This window comes from Vanacampus margaritifer, chromosome 15 (genome assembly GCF_051991255.1).
Source record: "Vanacampus margaritifer isolate UIUO_Vmar chromosome 15, RoL_Vmar_1.0, whole genome shotgun sequence".
In the NCBI taxonomy this organism is placed as follows: domain Eukaryota; kingdom Metazoa; phylum Chordata; class Actinopteri; order Syngnathiformes; family Syngnathidae; genus Vanacampus; species Vanacampus margaritifer.
In genome coordinates this window covers 21,941,402-21,963,948 of record NC_135446.1, presented here as the reverse complement: position 1 = coordinate 21,963,948, position 22,547 = coordinate 21,941,402, and the positions used below count along the sequence as shown (strand labels likewise).

Genomic DNA, 22,547 nt, shown 5'->3' with positions numbered 1-22,547 from the left:
ATATATATGGAGAGAGAGAGAGATTGTGGGGTTTAAAATGTTAATGTTAAAGGAAAAAACAATAAGCTTTAAGCACAGCTCAGACTCCAAGAAAAGTGAGAGAGCGGAAAAAAAAAGTTTGTTCATGTGCACCTGCAGTCAGTCACGAGTAAAAATGAATAACATCTTATTAAAACACACATAAATACTGTAATGGGACATGTCTGAATAATATATGTAATAAAGTTCATAAACAATGAATTCAACGTAATATCGCGATATTACAGAAATGACTGCAGTGCAAAGTAAATCCGGAAGTGAAAAAAAAACAAACAGGTATCGGCCCCAAACATAAGAATGTGGATCCTTCTCATTTCATATTCCTTTGAAATATTTTGGACAAACAAACAAAAAACTGGGAAGTAAAGTGAGCAGTTAATCGTTTCCCGTTGGGCTGGGCGGGTTTTAGTTCAAAACACACACAACGACAACGACAACCAAAACCTTCAAGTTGCCCACAAAATGGTGTCACTTGACACCACAGGTAAGCTTAGCTCCGCCCGGCATGACGTCACAACCCAACAGCACCAGATGGATTTTCCGGAGGACAAAACAGGACCAAAAGTGTCCTCCGGGAATGGCGTCGCTGTACTCACCTTCATAATGTCGACGAGACCGTGAAGAGGTGCAAAATGGAGGAGTCGTTCTTCAAGTCGGCCCTGCCGGCGCTCGCCTTCCGAAGGCTGGACGCCGACACCACCTTGGCCTTGCCAGCCGAAGCCAGCGCTCGCTCCTCGGCTAGGCTTCCTTCCACTGACCGCAGCCTGCGGGTCCAGCAGCAGGTTCAGCTCACCCTGGCACGGAAGTCGAGGAGGAGCCTTTCCAACGGTAATCTCCATTTCCTTCAAGCATTTAGCATCAACTTTTGTCATTATTTCGATAACGCAGGCTGCCGAGTTTTGCTTTCACTTCAACTTCACGATTTCCAAATCAGGATTAAACTATTCAAACTAACCAAAGCATAATGTTATTCATCGCGTACACAGATTTACTTTTAAGAAGCACGTACAGACTTTATTTTTTTGTGCTAAAAGTATTTCTTTTCAAAAGGGGTAAAAGAGGCAATCTCTGCTTTCCATTGAGGTCTTTCATTGACTTCAAGCACAAAGCTGATTTTTTTTTTTTTTTTTGGGGCAGTGGAGTGCACGTCGCTTCGTATTTTGCTGGTCCAACAGGTTCCTGCAAGCTCATCCATCCGCCCAAAAGCAACATGGAGGCATCTAAATGTCTTAAACTGTTTAAAATGTTCAACTTTCATTGATTGCGCAATAGCAGACTCGGGTCACTTGTTATTGGTTAAGAGTTACTGTGTCATCCTGTTTTACACTTAAACGCGCTTATCACAGCGTTCCGTTCAGGAGTGAGAGCCAAAGCTCAGTTTTGAATTTCACACCGCTATTATTTAAATATTATTGTGGTTGTAGTTGTACTACGCAACCTTCTTTTGGCGTACTCTACCTGTCATGCAAATGAGCACGTGTGTGTGTGTAGATGTGTACAGAGGTGTGTAAGCAAACACTGTGCTGAACTTCCTCGACTTGTTTCAGGCAGTGTCCACTTACAGAGAAGCGCCGCCAAGAGTTTGGACGCTGCGGACGGACTGAGGCCTCACACCATGGTACGAATCACTGATTAAACAACGACGAACAGACAAGAAAATGCTGAAGATATTAAGGATTTGTTTTCTTGGAAAGCAGAAATCATTTTTACGATTTGTTTGTATGCTGAGCTCATGTATTTTGACCTCCTGATTATAATACTGTTCACTTGATGTATTTATCTATTAAAAACATGATTTAGTTTATGATTTATTTAAATGTATACGATTTACTTTATTTGTTATGTTTTCTAATTATTTTAGTTAATTTTGTTTTTATAGTACATTGTCACTTTTCAGCACCAATATATTCACATTGCCTCCCGAATATTTTTTGTTTAATTTTTTCATGAAAAACTGCTATTGGCGGTCTATGGCCACTTCAATTGGCCCAATCCTTATTCACTGCAAATGGTGACGGGCCACTGCATTTTTATTATATTTTAGAAGTATGTTTTACTTTATTTTTCACCCCAAAAAAAGAAGAAGTATATTTTACTAATTTATTCTAATTGATTCTGTATTGAATTTTTTATTTATTTAGTATATTTATTTAATTATTGTTTCATGGTATTTGTTGTTTTTAGTTTTATTTACACTTTTAAATTCATACAGTTGAATTTATGTATTTGATATACATTACAAATTATGTATGATATTTTAGTTAATTTTGATATATATATATAATAAGTATTTTTTTTTTTAAGTTGAAGAACCTTAAATAGTGATACAGATGTGTTGTATTTTTCAGGCAAATGGCTCGGGTTGCGCTGTGTCAAGTATGGAGCGTGTGCGGCGGCCATCCAGAAGAGTCGAAGTTTCCCCTCCAGCGACGCCCGACAAGGCTCAGTGCCATTTCAGTTTCAACGGCCGCCATTTTGTCACATCCACGCTTCCCGTCCGCAGTCTGTCCCACAGGAACTGCTCCCTGCTGGGCCGCTCGCCGGGCTTGCATCAGCGCTACGCCCTCTCCGAGGCCCCGCGCTCACGGTGGGCGCCGCCCAACGCCTCCACGCCCGTTAACGGCAGCTGGCGCTTGTGGTCGGACGCGTCGTTTGGCCAGCGCGGGCACGAGTCCGGCTGGAACCGCTCGACTTTCCAGCAGAGCGAGGGCATGCTCGTGGCCCCCCAATTACCCTCAAAAAGTCAAAGGCTTCTCAGACTGAACACGTACCCACCCTCGGGCAACAGCGTGGAAGTGGACGTGGGGGGACGAGCGGGGGCGGAGCCTCAGCAAATCCAAGCCAACAATGTCTCCACTCCGTAAGTCTTCTTTTTTGACGTATTTCAATGTCTAGATGTCGATTCTGATTTCTTGTCTGGGCCGGAAGGTCCGAGAAGCCTCCAGAGATGACACTGGAGAAGGCGGTCAACCTGCTGACTCAGCAGAACGAGGACACGTTGATCAGCGCCGCCGCGCACATCCAATCGCAGTGTTACAAAAGCGCAGACGCCAGGAAGATGGTTCGTAGACAGAAATCCCACTCGACGTTTTTATTTCATCAAGTGGTTGCACACAATCAAATTCAATGTAAAAATATTTAAAAACAAAACAGAAAGACATTTTAAGTAGATGTATTTAAAAAATGAGATGATTATATTCCATGACCATTTTTTTTTTTAAGAGTGTCGCGTACCCCCAAATATCAAGTGGCCGAATATCTGACAGCTCGGACGTTCCTGTAGTTGACCTCAATGGCCCAGATTTATTTTGACCTCGCGCTGCGGCGCCATAGACACACACACATGCTATAAATATATACTGTGTTGCAAAACGCAAACATGTTCCTTGGCAGGGTAACATCCAGCACACGCATGCTTACAGTCAACTAATAGGCTGCAAACAGTGGAAAGCTGCCAGGAATTTAACCCCCCCCGGAAATTTTCTACTTGCCTATATAAATAGTTGAACCCGTAACTCTACCACACTCGTTTGGTTGAAGTAAAACACTTTAAAGACCGCAAGTCAAATTGTTTAGAAAGTTGTTAAAAACGAGATGACACATTCAATCGTTATTCTACGACGGCCAATTAGGGCCACGTATAAAGATTTTTTTTTTTAGTTGGGTGGAGAAAAAAACACAAATTTGTCATTTTATAAAGTGGCAAATATGCGAGAGAAAAACCTCTGAAACTTATGAGAAATACACGTAGCGTCGCTATAGGCTAATGTGAGGATTGCTCGGTGGTTAATGGGACGCTGTTTATAAAAGGAAAAGGCAGGATGGAGATGGATTTCTTCTTAATTGAAACTTTACTCGTCATACGCGGCAGCTACGACAACACTTCCTGATCCCCTGTCAGCTGACTAACACCAACCAATCAGAAGCTGGCATACTTTCGGTCAATGCAAGGGAATGACGGAGAGCAGCAGATTCCACACACCAACTTAATCAAACATACCAAAATGTATGAATGTGTAAATAATAATTCTGGAAACAAAAATGTACGTCTGAACAAATGAACTTAAATGCTTGCTGGTGCGGGTGTGGACCTTCGCAAAGCGAGGCCGTCTTTGCGAATGCTTAACATCATACGGTTAAAGACGTTACTTTCTCCTTATTTGATCATTCGACCCAAAAGTATTGTCACAAACATCCGAGAAGTACGCTACGTGTATCTCTCGTGAAAAAAATTCTCGCTAATAATTTTTTTTAGAAAAAGTGCCAAATGTGCGATTTTTTTTTCTCAGAATATTGCCATCGCCCTCTAAAAAATTACATATTTATAAGTGGCCCAAATACGCCGTCGTACTATTCTAATATTGGGGGCGGGATCCAAATTGTGACCAGTGAGTGTGTGTTTTCATCTTTCAGGTTTATTTTTTGCGCGGCATCAAAAAACTGCTGCAGCTGCTCCACAACGACGAGGAAGAGGTGCAGCGCGCCGGCGCCGGCGCCCTGCGCAACGTCGTGTACCAGAGCAGCGACAACAAGATGGAGGTGAAGGACCACGCCGGCCTGGCCGCCATTTTGCACGTGCTGAAGAACAGCCGCGATACGGAGACCAGGAGGCAGCTGGCCGGTCAGTTTTCCACTCGCGTTGCCGCATTTGTGCAAAGCTGAGAGGATGACCTTTAACCTCTCAGGCCTCCTTTGGAACCTGTCCTCTCACGACCTCCTGAAGGAAACGCTCTCCAGAGACGCCTTGTCGGTTCTCACGCAGTCGGTCCTGGTGCCGAGCTCGGGCCTTTCCGAAGGGGAGAACCCCAAAGATGAGCTGCTTGCCGACCAGCAGGTTTTCCACAACGCGACCGGCTGCCTCAGGTTCGAATGGTTATTGACGCCATGCATGACATTTAAAGGCTTGAAAGCAGACTTCAGTTGTAGCCAAAGGTCGAGATCGTTTTAACATTTGATTCAAAATGAATGTTTCTTTTGAGAACAGATCTTTATTATCATCCCACCACTTAATGTTGCTAATCATTTTTTTATGTGCACAAATCTTTATTTGTAATCATTTTTTTTTGTCTTTTTCCCGTTGGAAAGCCTGTATTCCTCCATCCTTGAACCGTTGTCCAAAAGTTGGAATGCCATCTGCGGCTTACGCTTAACGTTTTTGTGTCCAGAAACCTGAGCTCCTCCGGTCCGGAAGGAAGGAAAGCCATGAGGGAGTGCGAGAACCTCATCGACTCTCTGGTCTACTACATCCGACGGACCGTGTCCGACTACAAGGCTGACGACAAGGTTGCGTCCCGATCCGCTCTCCTCTCCCGACGACACGCGCGTCTCCTATTGAAACTTTTGTCTTGGTCCCCAAAAGTCCACAGAGAACTGCGTGTGCGTCCTGCACAACTTGTCCTATCGGATGGAGTCGGAGCTGAGCGACAAGTACGCCGCCAATCTCCCGCAATCGCAAGAACACGCGGCGGCGCCCAAGACCAAAGCGCTCGGATGTTTTGCTCAGCGCAGCGTTGAGACCAAACAGGTAAACTTCTCGGACGCTAACTCTTGCATTAGAGCTCATCCAAGGACTCGCACTATCTATGTAATTAGCAGTTTTAAAATCAATCAATCAATAATGAAGTACAGCCACCGGATCTCAAATGTCATCATGTGTTCCGTGTGCGGCCAGCAAGAGCAGCGTGGCCGCACGCCGCTGGAGGAGAAGGCCAACCCGCGCGGCCCGGAGTGGCTGTGGAGTTCCATCGCCATCCGCATGTACCTGTCGCTCATCGCTCGCACCGAGCGCCACCACACGCGGGAGGCGGCCATCGGAGCTCTGCAGAACCTCACGGCGGGGAACGGAGCGGTGAGGGCTGGCGCACACGTCGTTGCGCTGATGCGCCTTCAAAAAGGACAGATCAAGCTTTGGCTCCCTCTTGTGGAGAAATTGGGCCATTACCAGCACTGAAAAATAAGGATTTATTTGCCAGGGGTGGTGTATAGGGGAAAAAATCTACTCAAAAGTAGAGATGCTCTGTGTACAGAAGAGGGTTAGGCCAATGAAGAGAGAGAGAAAAAAAAGGTTGGCAGGACTTTTTAAAGTCAGAATTCTCACTTTAAAGTCCAAATTGTGAGAATCCTGCCTTTGTCTTCCCTGGCTCTAATCCTCTTCCGCATTCCTTCGGTGCCTGATTGATGGCATTGTAGCTCATTTTTTGCCCTAACAATGAGCGTCTTCTTCAGGTGAGCGAAGCCATGGCCTACGCCATCGTCCGCAGGGAGAACGGCCTCCAGCACGTCAGACAAATGTTGCGGGAAGGCGAGCGCGACGTCAAGAGGACAGCCGCGGCGCTCCTCAAAAACCTGTCTCGCTTCTCCCAGCTGCACCCTGATATCGGTTGGTTGACGCTCTGATCCAAAGTCGCCGCTAGACGCTGACTACGAACGTTCACCTGCAGTCAAACAGGTGTTGGCAGAAGTGGTGGAGCTGCTGCCCAACGACGACACGGGGCGAGACCTGCCCTCGGACGTGGCGGCGTCTCTGTGTCGCATCCTCGTCAACCTCAGCCAAGGCGGCGTGCACAACGTCCGAGCCATGTTGAGCCAGGACGCCCTCCCGAAGATCTGCAACATCAGCAAGAAGGACAACGGGTTCGTCAGCAGCTCCCGTGTGCTCATCGCGGATCCTTTCATTTTCGCATTCATTCCATGTTGACCTTGAAGGTCAATCGCACGGGAAAAAAAGACGAGAGAAGCTAAAATGTGCAAATAAGCATCACAAAAGTGTCAAAAACAAGAAACTGTGTAGAGATCAAGAAAAACAACTCAGCTGTGACAAAATAACACCGGAATTAATGAGAACAAATAAACAGCCATTTACGGGCATTTTCTCAATGCAAATATCTTTTCGAAACAGCCATTCAAATGTTTTGCATCCAAAACAATATTTTGACATTCTGATCTCGGTAAAAACAAGCGGCCCTTAAACGCTTCCCTGAGGAATGCCAATCCCAGTTGCTCTTTTAGAAAATTGACATATACAATAGAGTGCAATATTTTTGTTGAAAGTCGTTCTTTTTTTTCTCTTCAGTTATGGCCCGAGTCGAGCAGGTGTAGCAGCCTGCCTCCTACTGCACTCCATGTGGAAGCACAGCGACCTTCATGGGACCTTCAAAACGGTGAGCAATGGCGGAAGCCTTCGCCTTCCTTCCTTGACTGGCGTTGGCGTGTCCTCACAATGTTTGTGTTTGTATTCAACAGTGTGGCTTCAGGAAATCTGACTTCATCAATGCAAGGACCACAAAAGCCGTCAACTCCATCTGGAGCTGAAGCGAAGACGCCAAACATTTTTGTGGAACCGCCGGACGTTTATTTTTGGTTCACAAATTCATAAACGTGAATTCACGTTTTATTCACTAGACATTTCTCGTTTTTATCTCCTTTCATATGACGTCGTAATATTACGTCCAATATGACTGCCGTTGAGTTTTTTTTTAAGCCGCTACAACAGAAAAGTTACCACATTGCAACATTATGTCAGGCAACTAAAAACAAGCTAGTGTCTCTTTTTTAAGGTTCAGCGATGTGCATCAAAACAATCAACCTCCGAAATGTCATTGTTTAAATGCCAAGCTCACAAGTTTGTGACAGCGAATGTCTCAATAAATCCTAATGAATAACCGTAGAGAAAAAAGGTCAGCCAGTTAATTAGAAAACATATTTATAAAAACTTGTTTTGTTTTTTTTCCTAGTCATTTCAAATGTGACTACAATCTACCCCCCCCCCACCCCAACATAAGGTCATGTTATTGCTTTTGTATCCTCTAGAGAGCAGCACTGCACCATTCGTAATGAAGTTTAATTTTGCAGTCCTTCAATTCGTCCCCAAGCGGCCTTCAACTCGTAATGCATAAATTCCCCCGAATCTCATATGCTTGAAGTGCTTTAACGCTCTGAGGAAACTTTCAGCCTTTCTATTTGCGGAACTCGCTCCAGTCAACTTTTAATCATCTCTTAATTAGCTTTTTGTGTGTGCGTTTCAGAGCTCTTTCAGTGCAGTGTGTGCGCCATTTCCAGTGCAAGGCGGTAGAAAAAGCTGCGCAGGGTCCAAAATCCTTTTGAACAATCGGCCTCTTTGTCTTTCGTACGGCTTACATGGCCGCTGGCTGGGAGAGGCTCATCCTCTGCTAATGCAGTCTAGACTCTAAGGAAAGAAAATTCAACTGCGGGGGGAACGGGAGAAGGGATGAGAATTTCCCAGGGAATGGTGTCTTTTGAACCCACGTGAACCCTCAAGAATTTCGGGAATGAAGAACCACCCTTTTAATGTCAAGACAAACCCGACGGAGGCCACTTTGGGCTGTTAATGTTCTGGTTAGCTTAGTGAGCTAGCCTGGCTAAGTGTGACAACAAGTAGAGTTATTTTAATGAGAAAAAATGAATGAGACCACATCCCATGTTCAATTTTAAAAACAAGTCAACTTGTTCTTGGTTCATTTCACTGTTTTCCTCCACTTAAAGTCCAAATGCTAAATTGGCTAATAATTGCCTAGCATTAGCTGCCTGGTTAGTTAGCCACTAAAAGTGAATCATTTTCCAGAAAGTAGTCAATTAGTCATTTGAATGAGAGTAGCTTTGTTAAAGAGCAGAGCAATGAGAACCAATCCCAAAATTTGTGATAGCAATTTCAATGGCTTCCTCATAAATTATTTGATCACCTTAAAGAAGCCCTTTAAATGTACTTTCAGAATTTCTGATATTTCAGTGACAACAAACTGCATATTTGTCTTGCTTTTGTCTGACTAGCATACAAATCAGGCCGATCCAAAGAAGTCCAATGCTTTTGGATGAGCTGAGCGCTTCTTTTTTTTCTCTCCGGCGGTTCATGCGCTGCATTCAAGGAAGTCGGGAAGTCGGATTGTCCCGCTTCCGTCCTGCAAGCGTTCGAAGGCAAATGCAAACAACAAAGATGGCTGATTTCGCAGTCGGTCCAAATGATGAAATGAATGTGCTAATAAATAAACAACAGATAAATAAGGTTTACAGTTCCTGGTTTGAAGTCGCAAAAGTCTGACTTTCTAGTGTCGCAAATGATTTTCATTTATTGATTTTTTTTTTCCTGTGACAGTTTTCTAAATGAGAAATGTGTAAATGTAAACGTTCAGGTGCACATTTTCTTGTTTAATTCAGTTTATGTTACTGAATAACTTTCTTCTCCATCATGTGGAAGCAACAGTCACGTGATGCTGTCCTACAAAAAGCTGTTTCTTTGTTTTCTTATCTATTTCTTCTTCTCATTATTGACGTAGCATGCTTTAATTTCCACCGCAGTGCCACCTGCTGGATCTAGTGGGGTATCTCCCAACTTGCCCCCGAGGCATGCCCACCACTGGAATGCAGAGGGCCTCTCGGGTCGCACGCTCGACTGTTTGCGCAGGTCAACCGGTCCAAAGACCGCAAAGTCAGTGAGTGCTTTTTGAGCTTTTTCAATCTTCAGTTTGAGAGACTCGTGACCCGATTGTCTTCAAGGGAGGTTTGATTTGAGAAGCTTAGAGGACAACATGTCGAAAAAATTAGGGTGCAAGTGGAATTAAAGCTACGGTATACAGGATAGGAGCTCATTTCTGTCCTGAAAATGAGAATAATTAACAAAAAACATCTTTCGTTATATATACATATTTATATATTGTTTATATATATATATATTTTTCATTCTTTTTTAATATGCATTTTTATTTTCACTTATATTAATTTATCTATTCATGTATTCATTTTTAATGTTGTCAGTTTTGGTCCTCCATAATTTTCCACCTCCAATGAGAAAAATAAAATGTGCATGTGCTAGTCAATGCCCATTTGGCTGTTTTTGAAATAACACCTACTCCAAAGACACTCTGTATTGAATGTAAAACGGCGCCATCTGTCGCCACTGCATCCGAGTTGAAAAGGTCCCGGCCAGTGCGGCGGCTGTAGCTTTAACTGGTCCATCATGCCTTGCAGTGCCCCAGTTCTGTTCCCACGTAATTTACAGGCCCCCCCTCCCTCGATCCCCCCGCCCGCTCCAACCAGCAGGAGAGAGAGAGAGAGAGAATGCGAGCGAGGTTCTGATTGTGAACGCTCCGTGTCGGATGTCCGGTGAGTGGAGCAAGCTGGCAAGCCGTGTTTACATGCGCATGCGGCGGCAGCAGCAGACGACGCCAACGACGCCGACGACGCCGACGACGCCCCCTCCCACAGCCCCCTCCCTCTTATCGTTGCCTCTTTCCCCGCAAAGTAGCCTCTGCCGCCTTTGCTCAACAGGGGACCGTTGCTTTTTCTTCTTCTTTTCTTTTTTTTTTTTTTTTTAATCCGTAGGGGAAACGAACTGCAGAGGGGGAACATGCGCGGCATGACGGGACGCTGTGAGAAGGTACGTTTTGTTTTGGTGGGCCCAAGCCCACCTACAGTGACTGATTAGCTGATATCGGCATAATTATGCATTCTGTAACCATATAAATACTTTTGACTTTGCGTGCATATGGCAGCACATTGCATGATAGCCGCGCAGCAAGCTTGTGTTGTGCATAAGTCAAAATATGTTGTTGTTTTTTTCTCTTTTAAAATCAAATGTCATCCGTCCTTGTTTGAGGACATGCATCGAAATGCTTCATTCCTCAAGTAAATATATTTCCTTTCACATTTTCCCTCATGAAAACGACATCAATTGACCTGCAGGAAATGATGGCTCAAGGAACATATTCAATTCCTACAATTATTATTGTTGAACCGATCGTTAACTTCATGTCAACATTCCGTGTTGAGTAACTAATCCCGTTGGAGTTTGTCTTTTTTGCAGACCTCCCTACCCTCTAAATTAAGCTCCAAGTCTTACAGGCTTATTGTCTCCAGCAAGCTGATTAGTTTGAATTTACGAGACTGCGAGGTGTCGTTTAGTGTCAACACAGTCAAAATACTCGTCTCGTGGCTTGGGATGCACCAATGCAACTTTTCTTTTTTATTTTCTTTTTCTTTTTAACACACAAGCACTTACATTTGAATACTCTGCAATTGTGATGAAAATGTGCTTCATTTGAATCAAATACTGTTTTAAAAAAAAAACGATTAAACATGGCATACGTTATAAGCATTAATTGGAGCGTTGCATGTTGTATACAATTTGGCCACTTAGGGGCAGTGTAGTTCCACGCGTTCTGATACACTCTTAAATTGTAGCCACATTAGAGAGAAGAAGGAAAATCAATCAAGTTATTCCAATAAAGGTTGTTGTGTCGGAAGAGCATAAGCCGGTGAGTAATGTTAACATACTTCTCTATAAACATTCCTGAAGGTTTTTGTATGAATAGCCGTTCTTTTGAGTGATAAAAGTGCCGCGAGTAGCGCGCTAATTAGCATTAGCGAGTCCGACTGGAGACGATAATTAGCACATGTATAAATTGAAGCAGAAATCATTGCCAATCAAATTGATCCTGAATCAAAACTCAACCCCAAAATCGGAATCGAATCGAATTATGAGACAGTCAAAGACTCCCACCTTTACTTTTCAACCATTAACATTGCATCATCAAAGAGAGCAAGCAATTTTCAAAACTTCAGTTTGGTCAATAATAATAAAAAAGAGCAAAAGTTTGCCAAATTGTGATTTAGGAGGTTTTGGCCAGTGATATCCTAATTGTGCTAGAAAATGTAAATGAACGTGAAAATCCTCTATGGATGTTGTTAGTCAGCTTTACGTGCTTGTCCATAAGTTCACCGGCTCCTGCTCAGTATCATGTGAGAGAGAACAGCGGGAAATAAACCTCAAGTTGAAATGACAAGGTCACAAGTGTATTACTTGACTGGCGGCCTGAGTGCCTCCATCAAACTAATTGATATCTTGTCCAGGGGACACGGGTCAATCTAATCTAATGGAGTTTTTTTTTTTTTTTTTTTTTTTACATTCAAGCAACTGCTGACATGAACATTCCCGGCCGGTGTTGCCATCTTCCCGCATTGCTGGCGTGGCCGAAACGCGTCCCGCAGACGACAAGTGCAGTGTGAACTGGCTTTGCTGACAACATAGCAGTCTGATTGGAAACGTTCCGTAACACCGTCCCAAAACTTTTGCAAAGGACACAAAGTACTGCTAACATCAGAGCGATGAAAGAGTACAAAGAATTGAAGTTTGGCCATCAGGAAGTCGACTTCTAGTGCTTGTAGTTTTGTGGCGTCGTCATTCTTCATACTCGGCACACATTCAGGTTTGCGTCTTTGACTTTCTCTAACAATGCTTTGCATCTTTTCTTTACGTAATCATTTATTCCGTTTGGACACGTTTTTGATGCTAACAAATGTTTTTCAGGTAAAAGTTGTTGGCTCAAACTGGCTCACTCCAAAGTAATGTGTACATACAAGAGATAACGGTTTTAAAAAACAAAAACAACTCCGCAGCCCATACAAGAGTGATTTAGCTCCTTTTTGTGTGTGCGTGTTTTGTTGAAAGTCAAGTAAGAGGAAAGCGCTGGTTACTTGTTGTTTTTGGTCAACTTTTCCCCAATCAATGCAGTCAACTGTGCTGCTCGGAACAAAAGGCTGGGGAAGGGATGGGGGGGCACTGTTGCCATGGCGACCGATTGTTTGCATTCAGTCTCTGCGAGCTAGCCATGTGGACGCACACGCTGCTGTGCTGTCTTTTGTTGGCATGTTGCACGTTTGGAGTGGAGCTGAGGGATGTGTGATGACATCATCGCTTTTTCACTGCGCTCATGTTTATATGCCTACAAATGTTCCAGTGCGGATGTATTAAAATTGTGGCCACGAGGGGGCAGCAAAATACAGTCATGCAGACAAAAAAAGAATTTCTCTTACCAATTGTCATTTGCTGCGGTCGTATTGGCCCTTTTTCGCAGAGGATAAAGAATATAGGCTCGAGGATTGTTTTATTGTCTGTCTAGGTGTGCTGCGCCACTTTTTGTGTTAAAAAATAAATACTCGCAACTGCCACCTCTGGTCTAAATCGTAACTGCAGCCTCTGTGTAAAGCCCGTGCATGTGCGAGTATGTGTGCTTGAATAAACTTCGTTTTTTTTTGTTTCTTTGTTTTCGAGGAGTCTGAGGTTGGGCTGTTTTTTGTTGTTGTTGTTTTTTTCAGTTTCCATCCCTGTTGTGTCGTACGCTAGCTAACACGACCCTACATGTCTGCGGGGATGAGCTTGACATGACCTTCCACCCCCAAGAAAGTGAACACAAGCTGATCGGTGCAGCCGCAGTTAAAAAGTCCTCATGTAGAAAAGTTTTTAACGTTAGCATTTTCAACTCCGCAATGCATCTTCAAAGCGCTATGACACTGCTTGCAATAGCATTAGCCTACGTATGGTGTTTCCCATTACATGTTAGCATTAAGCTAGTAGCATTTAAAGCTACCTTATGTAGCAATTTGCCCAACAATAGTTTTTTTTTTTTATTACTGTTTATGCCTGAAACATCTTCTAATGAATAGATGAACACCTTAGCTGGTCACATGGGTACTCCCGCAAGCCTTTGGCTAATAGTTTTTGGACTGGATTTGGGTTTGAATTTCCCGCCCTTTGTCTGTGGAAGTTTTAGTTGGGAGTGTGCAGTTTCATTTTCCGGCCACAGGTGGCAGTAGTGATGTGAAATTCAACTTTCTGAATTGGGCAACTTGAAAACAAAACAATGTGCTTTAAAATACAAAGCGTGCGTTTCTTCTCAACTTCCAGTCTGCCGCATTATGGCGCTTGTAATCTACAATTTTACTGACCTTTGCAGTCCTAAATGACATCCTGAAATGTAGTAGTTGCCACATATTTCCTGATTTTCCGTGTCCGTTAAATATTCCAAGGTATGATTTAAAGGGAATTTCTCCTCCCCCCCGTCCTTCATTTCTTGTATAGGCACTTGCCGCCTAACCACACGCGGTTCCCTCCCTCGGCCCTCGCGCTGCCTTCCTGTGGCATCCCGAGAATGACGCGCAAGGAGGCTGAAGTTACAGCTAAGTTTAACTCCGTCCACCGCGTGTGCATGCATGCAGGCAGCACGCGTGTCCATGTAGTGTATTGTTGCGTGTCCAGCTGTCTGTTTTGTTGGCGTTGCACTTTGTGCTCGTTCAAATACTGGCCGCTCGTGCTGACCTGGCAGCCATAAATGTCACATTTTCGTATGGCTGACATTATTATAGAAGGGAAAAAAGCCGTTGGAAATGTCACCTCATAAAGTAGACACTGTTGATTTCTATTGCTTTGGAAAGGGCCAACAAGTGCTGCAAGGCTGCGTGTACCTAATGTTGTGGCCATTTGAAGCCAGCCGTTTTGGTGTCTTTTCTTCGAGGAACGCCGGAAGCTTCTGAGGTCACGAGACAAAGTTGCATCGAAATGCGGCTGTATCGATTTTTTTTTAGACGCCGACTCGCACGCCGCTGCGGCCTGTTTTTCGCCGTTTGCTCACTTCCGCGTCTGCCAGGATTTATTTATCCGTCGGCTGCCATTGGCTGCCGTCAAAGCGGCTTAAAGGAGGCGGGCCTAGCAGATCTTCACAAGTGCAGAAAATCCAAGGACGTTTCCGCAAGAATTAGTAGAGAACACCTTTGCCGTTCACAATGGGCACTCCTGCAAGTCTCTGGCCAATAGTTTTCAGACTGGATTCGGGTTCGAATTCCCTGCGCCCTGTCTGCGGACGTGACGTAATGTGCGTAGCGTGTATGTGCAGTTTCATTTTTCGTCAGCAGGTGGCAGTAGTGATTCAAAACGGAATAGTCTACATTCAGTAGCTTTAAGATCAATATGTATCATAAGTCAAGTCAAAAAGATCAATAGAACACACACTAGAAAACTTAAAGCCAATTGGCATCATTTTGGGGCAAATCCAGCCAACTACACTCATTTGCTGACGCACACGTCACTCACCAAGCAAGGCCCTGCCTCTTAAAGCCACACACCTTCAAAGTCACAGATGCTAGTGTGTAGATCACGAGTTGGCGACCCCAAATGGTCAAAAGTATTACATCTTAAATGTATATTTTGTAGTGGTATTGTTGTTAAAAAATGCAAAATCATTTTTGATCTGATGAATTGATCTAATCAATAGCACAATAATCTATTTCTAAAAACATTCAATATGGGTTAGGGTTCGTCATGAGCATGATTTCTCACAGATGAGCCAAGCAAAAGTGTATCTGTGGTGTGACGTGTGAATGCGTTAAACACCCAGCTCGGACATTTTGATGGCTCCGGCCAAAATGCGCCACGTCATCACGTCGTCCGCTAATGCGGCAGAAGCCGAAAAGTCTGCCCATTGTAACACACTCCTCTCCAGCCTGTCATTTTATTGCAGAGAGCCACACTGAGAGCTTTGCATTGGCAAAAAAGACCCGCGCGTCAAGCACCGCCGCCTTGCGCTGCGGTGCGTGCGGCCGCTTGCTTGGGCCCGCCGCCGCCGCCGCCGCGTGCGGCCCCGCCAGGTTGCTAATGAGTCGGCCGAGATGCTCGTGTCAGCAGTTTGAAATCGCTTTCCAGCTGCGTGCTTGCAACTGCTGTTAGCTTTGCCGCATGAAAATCACACCAGAAGGGAAAAGAGGCCTTTGTATGGAAAGTCGTTTCAATAGCGCTCTGACTCGTGCAAATTATTTTATTGATAGTATGTGTTACAAATTGCATTGGGAAAAAAAACAAAAAAAACTCTGCTGTCCCTCCCTTTAAATCACAATCGCCATATTGAAAAAAGAAATTGCAATTAGACTATTTTTATCGTATCATAATAGTAAAGACTACGAGTCAAAGCAAATGAATACATTATTGAGACTCACGGACACGTTTCTGTTTTGTACGTGGGTTCAAGTGCGCGGCCCGACATGCACATTGACGCGTCTTTCAAATCGGCCCGTAAATGTCATTGTTTGCTCATTCTCCGCCATCCCTCCCTTTCATCAGGATGGCCAGTGAACCTTTAGCACCCCCTTGTGGTGAGGAGGAATGAAGGCATCTGGATGAAGGCCATGGAGCTGAAAGTGTGGGTGGACGGCGTGCAGCGCATCGTGTGTGGCGTCACCGAGTTCACCACGTGTCAGGAAGTAGTCATCGCGCTCGCTCAAGCCATCGGTAAGCAAAAGGATTCAACCGCTTCTCCCAAATACTTGTTGCTAGGCAGACTTCACAACATAACATAATCATGAAGTCACTCCTAAAAATGGTGAATAAAGATGACGCTCCACTAAGATGTAAGGCAGTTTAGCAGTTTTTTTTTTTGTTTTAGCACAACACCACCTGCTGGACTTGATGGCATACTGCACTTAAAGCAAAATTAATATTGTGGGAAACTTGCTACATTTGTACTCTCTGAATTGAGGCCTAAAATGCTCCGCGAGAGGTTCCGTTTTCTATTTTACTTTCCCACAAGCACCCCCCCCCCCACCTCAAGACGGGGTTTTCCGGGTGGCCCCGAATGGTGACTGTAGAGCAGGAGTTATGGCGCTCACTGTCCTTTGTGCCTTTTTGTCCACAGCACGGCACTTTGTGCACGTCCTTGCTGATGAATGGGCCTCTTTTGCTCGCACCCACACACTCCATCTGCACACACACAGACAGAATTCACAGAGCTGTGAACCATTAAACTCGGTTCCTCGTACCTACCTTTTGTTGAGGTGGAATTTCCCCACTATAAAATCCTTTCAGTGTTTACTGTGTTGTTTTTTTTCCTTTGCTGCAGCGGCAGTGGAGGAGTTGGCGAAGATTTGCTTTGAAATGCAGTCCACCTTCAAGTAGTGGGAACATTAGACTTAAAGAGTTCTCAACAGTGAACTTGTTACCTCTGAATGGAAAAAGCAATGACAGGCTTGAAGTGTGCAAAAGGGCCAACATTAAATGGCTTGCTTTGACCATTTACGCTTCTGGCTCAAGTATGAGACAATGTTGTTGTTTTTTTCATATTGTGCTGTGATGCCTTGAGAAGCAAACTAAACATAAAACAACATAGCTTTGCTTTAAGATGAGTTAGTTTAGCGCTAAGCTAACTGGCCCGCTTGACTTGTCGGTTGTGTCGCAGGCCGCACAGGCAGGTACACCCTGATCGAGAAATGGAGAGACACGGAGCGCCACCTGGCCCCCCACGAGAACCCCGTGGTTTCGCTCAACAAGTGGGGCCAGTACGCCAGCGACGTGCAGCTGATCCTGCAGCGGACCGGCCCGTCGGCCAGCGAGCGGCCCCCCTCGGAGGGGCTGGCCCGCGGGTCCGATCGCGCCTTCTACCGCCAGAGCCTGCCCCCCCTGGCCAAGCTGCGCCCGTCGGCGGCTGACCGCTCGCTCAAGCGCAGGGAGCCCAAACGCAAGTCCCTGACCTTCAGCGGAGGTGCGAGAGGTCTGCGGGAGATATTTGGAAAAAGCAGAGATACGGAAGGTGCGGCGGACGCTTTCGGACAAACCGCCAAGAGTCTTTCTCAACCCGCTCTCACGTCCCACCTGTGTTTACGCAGCCAAGCACTCCCAGCAGCGTGGCGTGAGTTTGAACCTGAGGCGGGTCGACGGCGGCGAGAGCAGCCAGTACTCTTCGGTACCGGGGAGCCCGGCCCGGGAACTGGGCCGACTGGTGCGCTTGCAGAGAGACAAACTGCAAGTCCTGGAAAGCCGCCTGCTGGGATGCGAGGCCGAGCTGCGGGAATGGGAGGAGGCCAGTGAGGTGAGGGGAAACGGGGGGGGGGGGGGGGTCAACACGGGTTGCCCGGCAACCAACTCAACCCCGCATGTCGTTAATAGCATTGCACGCCATCTTTTTTTGAATTGTCCTCCCACCAGGAAGGAAGCCTAGAAGAGGAGCTGCTGCTTTTGGAGCAGCAGGTGAGGAGGAACGATGCCGAGATGGACGAGGAGGAATTCTGGCAGAACGAGCTGCACATCGAGCAGGAGAGCGAGCGGCAACTCCGGCAACAGCTGGCCCAGCTGCAGGCCCGCGTCCGCGACTGCGAGGCCAAGCTTTCCCAATACTTGGCACGCATTCAAGTTGGTTGATTGAGTGCCTGCAGTGCAAAATATGCCACTTGAAAGAAATAAAAAAAATAAAATAAAAAAAAACCCTCCTTTGTGTGTGGTTTGCGTTTTTAGAGCATGGAGAGCGGCCTGGAGCAAGAGTGTCTGCTGCAAGACGATGAACTGAGTCACATGATCAATGAGGAGGAGGTAACAAGAGTTGATTTTGGACTGCAAAACACTTCAAACTATAACGCGATTTGATAGGTATTCTTCCCATGTACTTTTGTTTTTAAACAAACAAAAATAATAATAATCTGACAATAAACAATATCAGATGTATTGCATATAAATGTTTTGGTCTTACAGACTTAGGCTCAAATAAAGAAAAAAATAAAGTTGAATCATCTACTTGTTAACGTGCCGTCTTTGAAGCATCCACTACGATAACAAAATGATACCAATTCCATTTACAATGTAAACAAATCTGTGACTTGATCACTTCTAAGTTTTGTGAAGGTTTTATGGAACAATAAAATGTAAACATGTGGACAAAGCACACATTTTACTCACAATATGTTCTATGCATGTCTAAACACAATATTCTGATGAATGCTGCGTTTGTGGAAAATAAGTTAAGTAGCAAAATCCAGCCGTTTCATTGGCTCATCCGTTTTATGAAGCTGAGCTGTCATTGGTTGTTACCGAAGACGGAACACGACGCCTGCCTTCAAAATAAAGTTGAACAACTACGACATTGACGGCAACGCAAATAACATTAGTTGACTTTCACTGTGACGTTTTGGCGTGACGGCTAGCTTGACTTTACTTTTTAGACGTTTAGGATTTCTTTAGCGTAGTTTTGATTGACATTAAAGTTGCGACCAACATCAACACAACTCTATCCTAAACTCATGTTCAATCGCTAATTTAGGACGCTAAGAAACCGTTTCTTAATTACGCCGTCATTGTACAATACGGCAGAAGTCTCCGACGTAAGTGGCTACTGGCTAGCATGCAGCTAGCTGTTAGCTGTTAGCATTACCAACAAGTAAGTGTCTGGCTGCTCGTCAGTAAGTTTGACGGCTTACTTCTTTCTTTTTCAATATTGTGGACCAAGACTACTTTGTAATTCACTCTCCATGTTTAAAGGAAGGGAATGTGCCTGAAATGGCACTATGAGGTCTTTTCATCTTAAAACAAAAAGAAAAATAGAACTTTGTCTTCATTTATTTGATAAAACACCTTTGCCCATTAAAAAGAGACATTCAACTCAAAATGTCAAACATTTAAATTTTAGGAACACAACATTAAGCACTTTGTTATTTTAGACATGGACCATGTATAAAATAAGAATGTGTCTGCCTCATATTACACTTAAGGTTGTGTTTCTAAATCCTAAACGTCTAATTAGACATTTTGAATAGATTTTTTTTATGGGGGGGAAAAAATTACAAAATAAATGAAGACAAAGTACGATTTGTCTTTTTTTTTTCTGATCTGAAAAACGATCCGAACCGTAACTGAAATCCGTGATCCGATCCGAACCATGACTTTTGTGATCTGTTGCACCATTAATAGATGAATACACATATACAAAATAAGTCATAAGACTACCAAGGGTGCAAAATGAAGCAGAGTGATTTGAAAATTGCTTTCTACAACACTGCCATGTCGATTTGAATTGAAATGTGTCATCTCTAATATGAAAGGACCCTTTTTGATAGTTGTTTTGATTGACATCGAACTGAGAAGCAACGAGGAAGCAAAACTTCTCCCTCCATTTCTCAGTGAATAATGCATGAATGTTGATGACTAAATTCATGCATATGCGGGGCAGGACTGTAATCCAAAGTGTGGAGGATTAAGGTCTGCTTTTGTTTGCCCGCCAAAATGTTGCGTTTCAGGTGGAGGCCCGCCTGCAAAAGGTGGCGACCGAGTTGGCCGTGCAGAACCAGCACACGGCGCGCCTGGAGAGCGGCTGCAGGGCGTTGGAACGCTCGCTGGGCCAGTCCGGCAAGAGACTCCAGGTCGGTGTCGCAAACAACCGTGAAGCGTGAAATACATTGTGTGAGGAAGGTGCTTGGGGGGGGGGGCGGAAATCGCCGTCCCCTCGCCGGAGTGGAAGCGTGCAAATCTAAGCTCATTAGGTCGCAGACGGGGGAAGCCGAGTTGAATCTGGACTTTGCAGGAAGCCTCCGACGGATCCTTGATTCAAAGCGCTCCGCGTATACACGCGAGGTCCCGCTGGGTGTCGGGTCATAATGAGAAAAGGGAAGTGGGGATGTTGCAGCATTCTTTGCCGCTTTACAAAGAAGTCTGCCATCCCTTGCCTGCGCTTGCACAAGTAACTTTGAAGTCGGTCACGGCCGCCGCGACATATCCTGACCGGCGTCGCTTGGTCCCTGCAGGAGAAGGAGCTGGAGCTGGAGCAGCTGACCAAAGAGCTTCGCCAGGTCAACTTGCAGCAGTTCATTCAGCAGACGGGCACAAAGGTCACCGTGCTGCCAGCCCGCCAGCCTGCGGGGGACCGTGACGACGACAACGGCACGTAAACGCACACGCAAAAGGAATTCAAATGTTTGCATTGCGCACAAATGCTGTTTCGAGTCGTGCGGAAATGGCTACGAGTTGCTATGATTTGCTAGTGAGGCAAAACATTTAAAATTACAAATTGAATTGTTGACCAACTTCAACAAAATTAAATCAGTAATACACGATTAAATGAAGTTAGTCCAAAGTGAATATATCAAGTTTAATCATTACGAGTTCATTAAACTTAATATATTAAGTTAATCCAAAGTATTAAGTTTAATGAACTCATAATTAATTCAACTTAATATATTCATTTTGGACTAACTCAATACAATCGTGTGTTACCGATTGAAGTGATTTTTTTTTTAAGTTGATCAACAATCATTTTTTTCGAGTGTTGTCTGAATTTTACTGCTACTGGTGTGTGTCAAATGTCTACTAGTTGATCCCAGTAGTGTTACTAGCGCAGCACAGAAGTTTACTCGTATGTGGAACAAAATCCTTAACCGTTTTTTGCTAGTGCGCTGAATGATCTTACTAGTGACGATAATGCATCAACCTTGAAACTAGATAGCGATGAAATCCTCTCTTTGATTTGATTTCAATGCGGGCGATGATGATGATGCTACTTGGAGAACATTTTTAACGTGTGACAAGCAAGAACTGTAAAGAAAACCGCCACCATTTTCCATGTTCAAATGGAGATTCTTGCAGCGTGTGCACAGTGCCACCCTGTGGTTGTACACAATATTACAATGTCGATTTGAATTGAACGTGGCAAACCTGCTGCTTAAAAGATCAAGTGTGTCTTACGCAAAGGAAAAGAATTACGCCGCACCCTCATGAAGCCTTTTGCATATTTTGCTTTTAGCAGAGGAGGATTGCGGCAATTTGATGCCACGTCTTTTACCCAGCGACCTGCGCTCCCTGCAGAGCGCCACATCGTCCGGCCTCAACCCTGAAGGCATCTATGTTTGAAAAGCGCCGCTAACACACGCACAGACATTGTGGGACGCCACTCCATCTTTTCTGGGCTACCTTTAGGACTTCGAATGATGTCAACACACAGTGCATTTGCAACTTTTCATATGTAAGGCCAGCAGATGTATTTTTGTTGCCTACCGGAATGTTTTTTGCTTTCTATCGGAATGCTAAAAACCTTATCAGGATGTCAAAACCGCATACGCGCGCGCACGAGCATGCACAACCATAGTCCTATATTTGATTGCCTTACTGTGATGTGTCGAAAGCGCACATCAAGTCAACTCAAGGTAGCTAGAGCCACACGGTTTGGGGGAAAAGAGGTTTTGCGGCAATTCAGGGGAAATTTGAGCCGTCACTTTATTTTGTATTGCTTTGAAGTTTGAAGACAAATGGAGGTAACCAGCAAAATGTATTTGTTACAGATTTAGCTTCACTCCACTTGGGTTTGCAAAGCCCGAGAGACATTCATGTCAGCTTCTTCTTTTTTTTCTTTCCTCCCTCGAGTTCAGAAACGAGTGATGGATGACTAAAAGCTTTTCTAGCCTGTAGGCGTGAACATCCCAGATTGGCCACTAGGTGGTAGCAAAGCCAAGATTATGCAGAGTAAACTTTTGCTCCCTTTAGTCACTTTGAAATGAAATGACGTTCAAGTGCATCCTAATGTAATGACTAAAGCAGGGACTGTAGTATTTTTATCTTCACAAAAGATGTCGACTATGAACCAAAGCTAATGTGACAAAAGGTTGAAATCACAAGTAAGTTGAATGAATGTATTTTTTTACACACATCCACAAAGTTGTGGCTGACTGGGACACTGTAACTTACTAAGAAGAGAACAACGGCATGCCTTACAGTGTAAATGACATTTCAGCCGCACCACTTTGAAAGTGTGCATTGAATAGACCCCATCATATGCAAACAAAATAGAATCATTTTTGCTTTGGAAGATGACAAAAAAAAAATGACGCCTCTGAGAAGTTGAGTGTTTTTCCCACATGTACAAATGATCTTCATTTCTGTTGTGCCATCGATGTTGATTTTCAATAAAATGTCGCAAACA

At 44.5% G+C, this 22,547-nt stretch overlaps 2 protein-coding genes across 8 annotated transcripts; both read left to right on the top strand.

Annotated features, from left to right (window-relative positions):
* The first annotated feature begins 311 nt into the window (after positions 1-311).
* Positions 312-9,873, top strand: pkp2 (plakophilin 2). Its single transcript, XM_077545217.1, has 13 exons — positions 312-867; positions 1,587-1,657; positions 2,388-2,899; positions 2,968-3,100; positions 4,453-4,660; positions 4,725-4,902; positions 5,205-5,322; positions 5,399-5,563; positions 5,711-5,887; positions 6,265-6,418; positions 6,480-6,672; positions 7,112-7,199; positions 7,282-9,873. Exons 1-13 carry the CDS (start codon positions 672-674, stop codon positions 7,348-7,350), a joined length of 2,262 nt encoding a protein of 753 aa, XP_077401343.1. The 5' UTR covers positions 312-671; the 3' UTR covers positions 7,351-9,873.
* Positions 9,874-10,101: 228 nt separating this feature from the next.
* rassf8b (Ras association domain family member 8b) lies at positions 10,102-22,547 on the top strand. Of its 7 annotated transcripts, none has more exons than XM_077544685.1 (10): positions 10,102-10,429; positions 11,963-12,257; positions 15,941-16,108; positions 17,052-17,402; positions 17,479-17,681; positions 17,798-18,001; positions 18,104-18,178; positions 19,876-19,998; positions 20,380-20,515; positions 21,375-22,547. In XM_077544685.1, the coding sequence occupies exons 3-10, from the start codon at positions 15,997-15,999 to the stop codon at positions 21,479-21,481; spliced, it is 1,311 nt and encodes a 436-aa protein (XP_077400811.1). In that variant the 5' UTR covers positions 10,102-10,429; positions 11,963-12,257; positions 15,941-15,996; the 3' UTR covers positions 21,482-22,547. The 7 variants fall into 7 exon arrangements, with proteins under 7 accessions (XP_077400811.1, XP_077400814.1, XP_077400813.1 ...); XM_077544690.1 differs by lacking the exon at positions 10,102-10,429 and adding an exon at positions 11,228-11,306 and having other exon boundaries at positions 11,963-12,136; XM_077544691.1 differs by lacking the exon at positions 10,102-10,429 and adding an exon at positions 11,228-11,306 and having other exon boundaries at positions 21,378-22,547.